Source organism: Hevea brasiliensis, chromosome 9 (assembly GCF_030052815.1).
Source record: "Hevea brasiliensis isolate MT/VB/25A 57/8 chromosome 9, ASM3005281v1, whole genome shotgun sequence".
In the NCBI taxonomy this organism is placed as follows: Eukaryota; Viridiplantae; Streptophyta; class Magnoliopsida; order Malpighiales; family Euphorbiaceae; genus Hevea; species Hevea brasiliensis.
The window spans coordinates 10,576,150-10,589,317 of record NC_079501.1 but is presented as its reverse complement, the minus strand read 5'-3'; the positions used below and the strand labels follow the sequence as shown (position 1 = coordinate 10,589,317).

Below are 13,168 nucleotides of genomic sequence, written 5' to 3'. Positions count from 1 at the left end.
ATGCTATAAAGCATGTTCATAAGATACTCACAATATTCTAAAAAAAAATATGCACATAAACATGCTTCCATTTGTCAAAGTATAAACAAATATCCATCCTATCAAAGTATAAACACAAGTATAAACACATATCCATCCTATTCTCCCCCTTTTTGTCATCATCAAAAAAGAAAACAGGAGAAATTAACCCAAAAAGAATCAAGTTAGCCCAAAGTTAAATGCAGTAAGGTAAACAGTAGCAAACTAAAAAGACAGTCAACAATAGTAGCAAACAGACTAGTAAACTAAAAATGCAGATAGGAAACTAAAAAATCCAGAGGATGTGCTAATCATTAAGTATTTTGCTCCTGCGAGTGGCTTTGGAAGGCACCATCTTCTTCCTGGTGGGTTTAGCAGCGGGTGGCTGAGAACTTTGGTCAGCCAACTGGTCATGCTTCTGGGGCTCATCTTCATCAGATGGTGGTTGAAGAGCAGCAGCTAGGGACTGGTATGGATTTAACACAGTCGACTTAGAACTTTTTCTACCTTTCTTGGCTGCAGGGGCAGCAGCTGCAGATAGTTGAGATGGGGCACTCTCTTGGTGATCCTTTAGAGAGGCTTCCTTTTGCTGCGTAGGGGCAGCTGTAGGTTCAACAGGTGGTGCACTTGGAGGTTCAACAGGTGGTGCACTTGGAGGTTCAATAATCTTTTCACTACCATGTTCAATAGGGACATCAGTTGCAGGACCAACTTCAGGTTCAATAACCTGTTCACTAGCATGTTCAACAGGAGCTTCAGCTGCAGGTTCAAGTTCAGATTCAACCACTTGTTCACTTTCATGTGCCACAGCAGCTAGAAACTCACCAACCTTATTACTTTCACTCCTATCAGGACTATGAACAGAGACTTGAGTAGCAGCCTCAACTTTAGTTGGGAAACCAGTTTCCTTGGCCTGCTGAAGATCCACAATTAGCTTCTTTAATTCCTCATTTTGAGTAAGCAAGTGACTCACCTTATAGTCAACCACATCCACAAATTTTCTCAGAAGTTCAATGGACTAATGGGTTGAACTAAATTGATCATTAATAGCAGCTTTTAGCCTTGAAGCTCACTCATAAACTCATTTGTAGAATCTGAACCAACCTTAGCTGAGGAAGAACCACCTTTTTCAAACCTTTTCTTTCTTCCATCAGTGTCAGAGTGAATTTCTCTAAGCACAATCAAATCAGTCCTAGAACTTTCCTTAGAGACATTTACATTCAGCTCTTTAAACACAACAGTCAAGAGATGTGCATAAGGCAATTTTCCAATCCCATAAGCTTTGCACATGTTCTTGAAAATCAAATAAGCCAAATTCATCCTTACTTTGTTAACAATGTGCCACATGATACACATGTCCAGGTAACTCAAATAACCATAGCTCCCAGACTTAGGACAGAAAATGTAGTTCACCATACTGTGAATGATTTTAATATGTTGAAAAGCTTTTGTGCTAGTGGACTTTTCACTGGTGGCAGTGTTGGCAGGAAAGACTTCATTTTCAAATTCAGCCAAGTTAAAGCCTGGAACTCTAGCAATATCTCTATGAGTAGAGATTTTATTTCCATCATTAGGCAATTTTAAAGCCTTGGCAATCAACTTAACAGAAATAACATACGCACTATCATTCAAGGCAACTTCAAATTTGTCTTCTTCATCAACTATTCTTAGAGTTCTATAAAATTCTTGAACCAGTCTAGGGTAATAAGCATTTGTGCACTCACAAATAGTCATTGTTACACTCATTTCATATAGACATTTTAGGGTAGTTTTGCATTCATTTTGCACTTATATTTTCGTATATTTTATGTTTTTAGCTTTATTTTAGCCTATTTGTTGAATTTAAATACTTTATATTTGATTTTTGTAATTTTGTTGTTTTTGATAGGATTTTGTGGCAAATCAAGGATCAATGAGTGCATTAGGAAGTGATTTGAAGAAATTTGGAATCCTTTAACCATAGAGGAAAATTGAAGAAATCAAGCCTTGAAAGAGCAAACCAGCCGAAATTTGCTTGAGACCTTGCTTAAGGTCATGCTCAGGGTAAAGCGGCAATGCTTAAGGTGCAGCACAAGTCAAGCATGAGCAGAAAAGTCCATTTTACTATAAGTCTGCCGAGATTTGCTGAAGGTCTGCTTAACCTTAAGCAGACAGTGCGTCCAGAGGCTAAATTTGCTAAGAAGCCGCTTAGGGTTAAGCCGAACCCTAAGCAGAATGCCCAGAACGTGAAAGTGCTGCTGACTTGGATAATTTTACACCTCATTTCCTATCTACTCCTTGTCTTTTATTTACTTTTAGGGTAACTTTTAGGGACCATATAAATTCATCATTTCCTTATTTTTGCCAGAAGAGGAAGAGAGGAGAAAAAAACAAAAGGAAAGAAAATTTAATAGAAAGAAGAGGAGACGCCATTCTCTCTTGGAAGAAGGAGCTGCTGCACGCATTTGGAGCTCCAGAAACCAGAGACTTTGGTTCTTCCACCTGGGTTTTCCCATTTCAGTCCTTTTATCATGTTTTTCTTTATTCTTCCATCTATATTTCTTGTAAATACCATAATGAGTGAGTAATTCCTTTAGATTTCAGAGTTGGGAAATATGTTTTAGATTAATTTGTGGATTTGGATTGGGTATTTCCTTATTTTATATGAATATGAGTTTTGATTCCTTCCTTGTGTGCTTGATTTACTTGCCCAATGTTGGTACCCATTGGGTATTGTGTTAATCTTTGATTGAAGGACCGAAAGGTGAAAGTCATTGATAGTTAATCAAGGATTGGAACTTAAAATCACCTAGATTTAGAAATAAACTAGGACTTTAAGAGGAATTAATTATTGGTTACAAAACTTAATGGGTTTTAAAGTAATCAAATACATACGAAAGTAGGTTTGGTTATTTTAGAATACACTTTGATATGCTTGAAAAAGATATTAAAGGGATTTAGAATCAATTTCCTTCAAACTCTATTTTTCCCTAAAAATTGGAATGCCCAAGACAAATCCCAATTAATTTATGCATAAACCCCCAACTCTGGGATCACTTTTACCATAATTAGACTTTCGTTTAAATTACCCATTGTCAATTTCAGTTTAATTGCGAGCTAGATTTAGAATTTATTTGTTTGCTCTTTACCCATTTCAATTAGATTAATCAATTTACCTTGCTCATTTACATTTACCTTTTATTCATAAATCATTAGCCCAAATAATCGCTTCATTCATAGTTTAGTAATCAAACAGCAAATCCTCGTGGGAACGATACTTGATTCATCACTTTATTACTTGAGACGACCCGTATACTTGCGGATTCGCCACATCAAGTTTTTGGCGCCGTTGCCGGGGATTTGATTTTTGCTTGATATTAAACGATTGTTTGTTTGGTTAATTTGGGCATTTTATTTTATTTTCTTTTTACCATTTTACTTTGAGAATTTGTTTATTTTTGTTTTTCAGGTGCTTTATTTTATGAGAAGGACAAAAAGTGAAGAAATCAATTTATTCTTTGACCCAGAAATAGAGAAGACAGCAAAGGCTTTAAGAGCAGAATCTAAAAGGAGAAAAGCTGAAATTAAAGCTCAACAACAACAAGAAAGAGCACAAGAGCAAGAGCAATTACAAGAAGAAATGGCTGACAACAACAACAACAATAATAACAACCGCTCTGTGAAGGATCATGCCTATCCTAACATTGGAGATTTCATGCCAAGTATCACAAGACCAAGGGTAGAAGCTAATAATTTTGAATTGAAGCCTGCACTTTGTCAAATGGTACAACAAGCACAATTTGGAGGAAATCCAAGTGAAAGTCCACATGTGCATCTGGCACACTTTCTTGAGATCAGTGATATGTTGAAGATAAATGGAGTTTCTGATGATGCAATTCGACTCAGATTATTTCCTTTTTCTCTGAAGGACCGAGCTAGAGAGTGGTTACATTCTTTGCCACCGGGTTCTATCACAACATGGGATGAACTTTCTCAAGCATTTTTGGCTCAATATTTTCCACCAAGCAAGACTAAGGTGAGAAATGAGCTGACTTTTTTTAAACCTAGAGATGATGAGAGCTTGTATGAAGCATGGGAGAGGTACAAGGATTTGCAAAGGAGATGTCCACATCATGGGATTCCTAAGTGGATGCTTGTTCAACACTTTTATAATGGAGTTTCACCACTATTAGGAGTACAATTGATGCATCTTCGGAGGTGACCTTATGGAGAAATCAAGATGAAGCTTTTTCGCTCTTGATAAAATTGCTTATAACAACTACCAATGGAGTTGTGAGAGGAACGAGATCAAGAAACCAGCTGGTATGTTTGAGCTTGATGCCATGAATATGATTAATGCTAAGTTTGATGCTTTGACAAAGAAGATGTACAAGTTAAGTATGAAAGTAGATTCTTCATAGGAGGTTACGGTAATACACTAGAAATTGAGCTGCAAATGTCAATTGTGCGCAGATTTTTCTGCACTTAATCAAGATTTTTCAAGTGAGCAAGTGGATTATGTGGGGAACTACAATCAAAGATCGGTGGTAACCCATTTTACGCAACTTATGATCGGCATGGAGAAACCACCCAAATTTCTCTTGGGAGGTAGACAAGGGCAAAATCAGAATTTTCAAAGAACCTTACGGATATCAACAACATCGAATTTTCAGCAGAATAGATGGCCTCCTCCTGGAATTTCTAAACCTCAAAATGTACCTGCTCCACCTCTTCCACAACAAGCACAACTAGACAAGACAGCTATATTGGAATATATTATTGAAACTCTTCTTGTGATCCATCTAAGTCAACAAGAAATGATTTCTCAATTAGCATCTAAAGTGGATCAAATGGCAACACACAACAAGATGTTAGAGAATCAAATAGCTCAACAAGCTAGCTCTTCAAATAGCAAAGCTTTGGGAAGCTTCCTAGCCAACCTGAGAATCCAAGAGAGCAATGCAATGCGGTTACTTTAAGGAGTGGAAAGGTAATGGGGGAAGAACAGGAAATTAAAGTGAAGTTGAAAGAAAAGAAAGATGAGTGTGAGAGTGAATCCACTTCAACTAAAGCTAAAGCTAGTAAGGAAGCAAATGAAGAGAAAGAAGATACAAAGGAAATAGAAGAGAAATATGTGCCTCCTGCACCGTACAAGCCACCATTGCCCTTTCCTCAGAGGTTTCAGAAAGCACAATTAGATAAGCAGTTTGGGAAATTCCTTGAAGTTTTGAAGAAGTTATATATCAACATTCCTTCACCAATGTCATTTCTCAAATTCCTTCTTATGCTAAGTTTTTGAGGAGATTTTATCAAATAAAAGAAGGTTGAAAGATTATGAAACTGTTGCACTTCGAGAAGTGCAGTGCTTTATCTGAAACAAGCTCCCACCTAAGCTGAATGATCCTGGAAGTTTTTCCATACCATGTCACATTGGAGAAACAAGAATTGAGAGAGCATTATGTGACTTGGGGCTAGTGTCAGCTTGGTGCCACTTTCCATATGTGAGAAGTTGAAGGTTGGAGATCTAAAGCCCACAACTATTTCTTTGCGATTTAATGCAGTCTATAAAGTATCCGGTTGGGATTTTAGAGAATGTACCATTAAAAGTTGGAAAGTTTTTCATTCAGGTGGATTTTATTGTACTAGAGATGGAGGAGGATGTAAGAACGCCCATCATACTTGGAAGGCCATTTTTAGCCAACTGCAGAGCTAATATAGATGTAAAGAATGGGAAATTGAAGTTGTGATGGGGAGGAGGACATAGAGTTTAATTTATTCCAAAATTCCAAGGAACCGGCTGTGTTGAATTCTTGTTATAGGGTCGATGTTATAGAGCATGATGCTGAAACTGAAGTTACTAAACTAGAGGAAAATCAAGCTATTCCAATGCAATGAAATCAGCATAAAGTGCAAAAGAAAAGTCACTTCACCATCTCGTTTGATTAACAATGAAGCTTCAAAAGTTAAGCTCAAGCCTCCATCAAAATCACTCAAGAGGAGATTCATCTAAAGTTTGTAAGAATATTCCTCAAGATATAGTTGGGATTCTGAACAAAGCAACAGGTATTTTCACACATAATGGGAAAAAGTTGAAATATAAATTCATTTCAGCACCTGTTGTGAAGGGAGGTAATATTTTCCAATTCCAACCACCATGAGCTTTGAAAAGAAGGTCAAGCTTAAGACCTTAAACAAGCGCTTCTTGGGAGGCAACCCAAGCGTATCCTTTTATAGTTCATTAATTTTCCATTTCATTTCACTTTCAGTTTTCACCCTCATTAATCTCAAAAGTGACATTTGTTTATCTTTTGTAGGTAATTCATGAAGATTGGGCAAGTTTACACTTGTTGCAAAAACAAAGAATTAAAGGGAAGCAAGTATAAGCAACATTCTGCACTTTATGCAAGACTGTGAAACGATAACACCTTTAAACTTGTGCTAAATTGCTAAAATTGCAGTCTACTTGATAGCACATGTTTGATTTTGTGTTTTGTGTAAATTCTGTGAAATGCAACTTGAATGAGGATCAATTTTGATATTTAGGACTGATGAGAGCTTTATTGAAGTGCAAAAATAGTGTTTGTTAAGTTTTACCTTTTAGTGTATATATAATTTTGTAGTCTGACAGGAATTTACATGTTTTTGTTTGATTTGCTGCTAGTTTTTGTAATCTGCAGATTTTTGTTACTGTTCATGCTACTGTTCATGCTGCTAAAAAGGTCAATTTCTACATTTTTTCTGAAATTCTTGGTTGATTGGAACTTGTGCGAAATCTTTCTTGAAAATATGCTTTTGGTGTAAGTTTAGGAAGGAGACCATTTCATTTAAATGTGCAAAAATGATAATCACAATTGGTGCCTAAAATGGACAATGATTGCAAAAGCTAAATGAACATGTGCTATGCTTAGTAAGTTGTGAGAGAGATGAACTGAAATCCCTAAATTTTATGGTGTTTGTGTATATTTGGTAACTGCTGAGGGTTACAATGGCATTCCATAACTTTTGGACTGATTTTGGTGAGCAAAACCACAATTTTGCCCAAAACCTGCCGAAACTTGCTGATGACATTGCTTGTCAAGCAAAGTCTTAAGCAACTTCTGCTGAACCTTATGCCTAACCCTAAGCATGACCCAAATTACCACATGTCTACCCCACATTTTAAAAGGCCCAGCATTTCCGCCAATTTTCCAAAAACCTCGCCAACACTCCCGATAAACCTCGTCGACTTCCTTCCTCACGCCATTTTTTCCGGCAAAATTTTTACAGGAAGCCGAAAGGTTTCATCCTTTTCATTAAAATGACAAGAACCAAAATGTGGTCCTCTCACAAACCTAAACTCAGAGGACTTCGACATTCTGTCAAATCCAAAATGGGCACTCCATCCTCATTACCCACAAACCCTAACCCCAGCCCCAGTCCGCCATTACCTCAGTCCCCACCGCCACAAACGCCGCCATTACCGCAATCACCACCACCTCAGTCACCGCCCCCACCTCCAAGCCAAATACCACCTCTCATCCCGCCGACTCCCCTCTCGCCGCAATCCGAGCCGCCAAATGAAACACCAATTACCGACACCCATTCCCCAGAACCAACGCCTGACCCTGTTCCTACCCAAACAAAAACAAAAGGGAAAACAAAAAGGGCCGCAGGTAGACTCAAAGAAACCCTTGTCGGAAAAAGGAAACGAGTACCCTCTGTCCCTTTCGACTTAAACTCTCCACCTCAGTCCTCTGAACCAGTTAGCAAAAGGACCAGGTCCTCTTCGAAAACCCCAGACCAATGGTCCAAACACCAAGAACTCAGTCTCCTTACATTCTCCAAAGACTGCGTCATCTCATGGATACTATAGAGGAGGTAATTTCTCCATTGCCTTGGGCTTTTAGGGATATGGATATGAAAAAGGCCTATGAGAAATTACTTTCTAAAACCATTTTGGCAAACAAGTATATGGATGAGCAGATTTTGAAAGAATTAGGTATTTATAATTCTGTCTTTGCCTATTTGGATGTTGTTAGCTGGACTGATTTTGCTAAAATTAGGGAACCAGTATACAAGGATCTAACCCTCGAATTTTTGAGTTCCCTAAAGTTGAGTTTCAAACCAACAGTGCCTGAACATAGAGATATGATTTATTTTCGATGTGCTGGAATTGACAGGGATTTAGATATAGGTACTTTGTATGCCATTTTTTGTTTTCATGATTCGGGGTATAAAAACATTGAGTGTCAGCAAACTGTTTTTGACCCTTTTCAATTCTGGAAAGATATTGCACCATTTGGAGGTTATTATAGGCAGAGAGGATGCAAAAGCCTCTAGGATAGTTGACCATGTATTGAAATACCTCCATAGGTTCATTACATACACTTTGTTTTAGGAAGGGACACGAATGATATTGTGGGTGCTGGGGATTTGTTTCTATTGTGGTGCATGAAGGAGAGAAAACAAGTAAGTACAGCCCATTTCATAGCTACTCATTGGCACCAAATTGTCACCAAGCATACTAAAGGTAGTATTGTTTTTGGGGGGTACATAACTGCCATAGCAAAATCATTTAGCTTTGATGCTAGTCTATATAAGCTGCCGCTACTGGGAATCATACATAGACATGACCATGTTGCTGAAAATGGATGTTTGTGAGAAAATAGGCCATACATATACTGCTGCAGTGACACCACGATACTGACTCATGAACACCCCACCACTTTTGCAACTGCTGAACCACAACCAACCTCTACCCCACACTTCTCAGCAGACATGTTATCCATCTTAAAATCCTTGGAATCCAGGATAACAAATTTCACTGTCCAACCATCTGCTCCTCACCGATACCACGTAAATTCTTGCTTCCTTGAAAAACTTAGAAATCAAAATTGAAGCCATGGGTCAGGAGCAGGTTAACCAAAAGAAGAAGCTAGAAAAGAAACTTAAAAAGAGATTTTTATCTCTTAAAAAGAAACAGAAGCAACATCAACTTCAAATGCTGGAGCTTTACAACAAACTGGCCCAATCCTACAACAATTTATATCATTGGGGCCAAGCCATGTTTCAAGAAATGAAAGACTTAACAGAAAACTTGGAATCGTCAAGCTTGGACCACAATGAACCTCATCGCAGAACCTGCAGCAGACACTGATGCAGCAACAAAGGCTTGATAGCAGAACTTGATCAGTAGCAGCAGTTTTAATTTCTATTTTTAGGTTTATTTTGTAATCTGTTTATTTTAATTTTCAAACTTTGGTCATGGTTGTAATATTTTGGTACTTAGTTTTTATTATTATCTCTGCACTTCTTTCCCTTAGTTTACTTTATTTCATTTTATCTTCTGATATGGACATAAATACTCTGTGAATGTTTCTTAGTTTAATTTTTGATTTAACTGTTACATTTTATTTCTTTTCACTATTTCATTTTCTTGACCATTCTTTTAGCACTTTATCTTTTCTTCAATCCTAATTTTGTTGACATTGATGAGTTGCACAAACTTTCTTTGAGCCACAATTGTTTCACATCAGTTGGAGGTAACAGCTTCCCTTTTACCATTTATGCTTATGGTATGTTGCCAATGCTTATGCTTTCGCTTTACCCTACGCAACAGGTTAAGCAACATCTTAAGCAGTGTGAACTTATACATTTTGGGATACTTTTTCACATTTTTCTCTCTAAAAGCTTCATTGTTAATATCATTTTGAGCTAATTCTGGAATAATTGAGCTTACATTGATTTAATCCCCAATTGTATAAATTTCAATAATTGAGTAATTCACACAATTTTGCCCATCTTTGCATTCATTTTAAACATTGAGGACAATGTTTCATTTGAGTTTGGGGGTGAGGGCAAAATTTTTGCAAAATTTTTAACGATAATGATAAAGTATCTCAAATAATGATGGAAGTAAATGAATGGGTTACTTGAGACGACCCGTATACTTGCGGTTTATCGGGAGTGTTGGCGAGGTTTTTGGAAAATTGGCGGAAATGCTGGGCCTTTTAAAATGTGGGGTAGACATGTGGTAATTTGGGTCATGCTTAGGGTTAGGCATAATGTTCAGCAGAAGTTGCTTAAGACTTTGCTTGACAAGCAATGTCATCAGCAAGTTTCGGCAGGTTTTGGGCAAAATTGTGGTTTTGCTCACCAAAATCAGTCCAAAAGTTATGGAATGCCATTGTAACCCTCAGCAGTTACCAAATATACACAAACACCATAAAATTTAGGGATTTCAGTTCATCTCTCTCACAACTTACTAGGCATAGCACATGTTCATTTAGCTTTTGCAATCATTGTCCATTTTAGGCACCAATTGTGATTATCATTTTTGCACATTTAAATGAAATGGTCTCCTTCCTAAACTTACACCAAAAGCATATTTTCAAGAAGATTTGCATAAGTTCCAATCAACCAAGAATTTAAAAAAATGTAGAAATTGACCTTTTAGCAAAGATGAACAGAGCATGAATAGAACAAAAATCAGATTACAAAACTAGCAGCAAATCAAACAAAAACATGTAAATTCCTGTCAGACTACAAAATTATATATACACTAAAAGGTAAAACTTAACAAACACTATTTTTGCACTTCAATAAAGCTCTCATCAGTCCTAAATATCAAAATTGATCCTCATTCAAGTTGCATTTCACAGAATTTACACAAAACACAAAATCAAACATGTGCTATCAAGTAGACTGCAATTTTAGCAATTTAGCACAAGTTTAAAGGTGTTACTGTTCACAGGTACTGCATAAAGTGCAGAATGTTGCTTATACTTGCTTCCCTTTAATTCTTTGTTTTTGCAACAAGTGTAAACTTGCCCAATCTTCATGAATTACCTACAAAAGATAAACAAATGTCACTTTTGAGATTAATGAGGGTGAAAACTGAAAGTGAAATGAAATGGAAAATTAATGAACTATAAAAGGATACGCTTGGGTTGCCTCCCAAGAAGCGCTTGTTTAAGGTCTTAAGCTTGACCTTCTTTTCAAAGCTCATGGTGGTTGGAATTGGAAAATATTACCTCCCTTCACAACAAAATTGAAATGAATTTATATTTCAACTTTTTCCCATTATGTGTGAAAATACATTGCTTTGTTGTAATCCCAACTATATCTTGAGGAATATTCTTACAAACTTTAGATGAATCTCCTCTTTTGAGTGATTTTGATGGAGGCTTGAGCTTAACTTTTGAAGCTTCATTGTTAATCAAACGAGATGGTGAAGCTGACTTTTTCTTTTGCACTTTATGCTGATTGCATTGCATTGGAATAGCTTGATTTTCCTCTAGTTTAGTAACTTCAGTTTCAGCATCATGCTCTATAACATCTACCCTATAACAAGAATTCAACACAGCTGGTTCCTTGGAATTTTGGAATAAATTAAACTCTATTTCCTCCTCTCCATCACAACTTCAATTTCCCATTCTTTACATCTATATTAGCTCCTGCAGTGGCTAAAAATGGCCTTCCAAGTATGATGGGCGTTCTTACATCCTCCTCCATCTCTAGTACAATAAAATCCACCGGAATGAAAAACTTTCCAACTTTTAATGGTACATTCTCTAAAATCCCAACTGGATACTTTATAGACACACAATCATAAGCGCAAAGAAATAGTTGTGGGCTTTAGATCTCTAACCTTTAACTTCTCACATATGGAAAGTGGCATCAAGCTAACACTAGCCCCCAAGTCACATAATGCTCTCTCAATACTTGTTTCTCCAATGTGACATGGTATGGAAAAACTTCCAGGATCTTTCAGCTTTGGTGGGAGCTTGTTCTGTAATAAAGCACTGCACTTCTCAGTAAGTGCAACAGTTTCATAATCTTCCAACCTTCTTTTATTTGATAAAATCTCCCTCAAAAACTTAGCATAAGAAGGCATTTGAGAAATGACATCGGTGAATGGAATGTTGATATACAACTTCTTCAAAACTTCAAGGAATTTCCCAAACTGCTTATCTAATTGTGCTTTATGAAACCTCTGAGGAAAGGGCAATGGTGGCTTGTATGGTGCAGGAGGCACATATTTCTCTTCTATTTTCTTTTTATCTTCTTTCTCTTCATTTGCTTCCTTACTAGCTTTAGCTTTAGTTGAAGTGGATTCACTCTCACACTCATCTTTCTTTTCTTTCAACTTTACTTCAATTTCGTGTTCTTCCCCCATTACCTTTCCACTTCTTAAAGTAACAGCATTGCATTGCTCTCTTGGATTCTCAGGTTGGCTAGGAAGCTTCCCAAAAGCTTTGCTATTTGAAAAGCTAGCTTGTTGAGCTATTTGATTCTCTAACATCTTGTTGTGTGTTGCCATTTGATCCACTTTAGATGCTAATTGAGAAATCATTTCTTGTTGACTTTGATGGCTCACAAGAAGAGTTTCAATCATAGATTCCAATCTAGCTGTCTTGTCTAGTTGTGCTTGTTGTGGTAGAGGTGGAGCAGGTACATTTTGAGGTTTAGAAATTCCAGGAGGAGGCCCTCTATTCTGCTGAAAATTCTGATGTTGTTGATATCCAGAAGGTTGCTGAAAATTCTGATTTTGCCCTTGTCTACCTCCCCAAGAGAAATTTGGGTCGTCTCAAGTAATAACTTGTTGTGACTTATCCGCAAGTATACGGGTCGTCTCAAGTAATAAAGTGATGAATCAAGTATCGTTCCCACGAGGATTTGCTGTTTGATTACTAAACTATGAATGAAGCGATTATTTGGGCTAATGATTTATGAATAAAAGGTAAATGTAAATGAGCAAGGTAAATTGATTAATCTAATTGAAATGGGTAAAGAGCAAACAAATAAATTCTAAATCTAGCTCGCAATTAAACTGAAATTGACAATGGGTAATTTAAACGAAAGTCTAATTATGATAAAAGTGATCCCAGAGTTGGGGGTTTATGCATAAATTAATTGGGATTTGTCTTGGGCATTCCAATTTTTAGGGAAAAATAGAGTTTGAAGGAAATTGATCCTAAATTCCTTTGATATCTTTTTCAAGCAAATCAAAGTGTATTCTAAAATAACCAAACCTACTTTCGTATGTATTTGATTACTTTAAAACCCATTAAGTTTTGTAACCAATAATTAATTCCTCTTAAAGTCCTAGTTTATTTCTAAATCTAGGTGATTTTAAGTTCCAATCCTTGATTAACTATCAATGACCTTCACCTTTCGGTCCTTCAATCAA

General features: G+C 36.8%; 1 protein-coding gene and 1 non-coding gene across 2 annotated transcripts; both read right to left on the bottom strand.

The window, feature by feature from the left end:
• Nucleotides 1-4,030: 4,030 nt before the first annotated feature.
• Nucleotides 4,031-4,137, bottom strand: LOC131183746 (small nucleolar RNA R71). Its single transcript, XR_009151770.1, has one exon. It is a non-coding gene; the product is annotated as a small nucleolar RNA R71 (small nucleolar RNA).
• A 7,254-nt stretch (nt 4,138-11,391) lies between these two features.
• Nucleotides 11,392-12,154, bottom strand: LOC131182802 (uncharacterized). Its single transcript, XM_058152113.1, has 3 exons — nt 11,910-12,154; nt 11,627-11,822; nt 11,392-11,568 (listed from the first exon to the last, which is right to left on the bottom strand). Exons 1-3 carry the CDS (start codon nt 12,152-12,154, stop codon nt 11,392-11,394), a joined length of 618 nt encoding a protein of 205 aa, XP_058008096.1.
• Nucleotides 12,155-13,168: the final 1,014 nt, after the last annotated feature.

Coding starts and splice junctions, on each gene's coding strand:
- LOC131182802 (XM_058152113.1), bottom strand. CDS start 12,154: ATGGGGGAAGAACACGAAATTGAAGTAAAGTTGAAAGAAAAGAAAGAT. Junction 11,823..11,909: donor CTTGAAGTTTTGAAGAAGTT/GTATATCAACAT, acceptor AAATAAAAGAAG/GTTGGAAGATTATGAAACTG. Junction 11,569..11,626: donor CCATATGTGAGAAGTTAAAG/GTTAGAGATCTA, acceptor GTGTCTATAAAG/TATCCAGTTGGGATTTTAGA.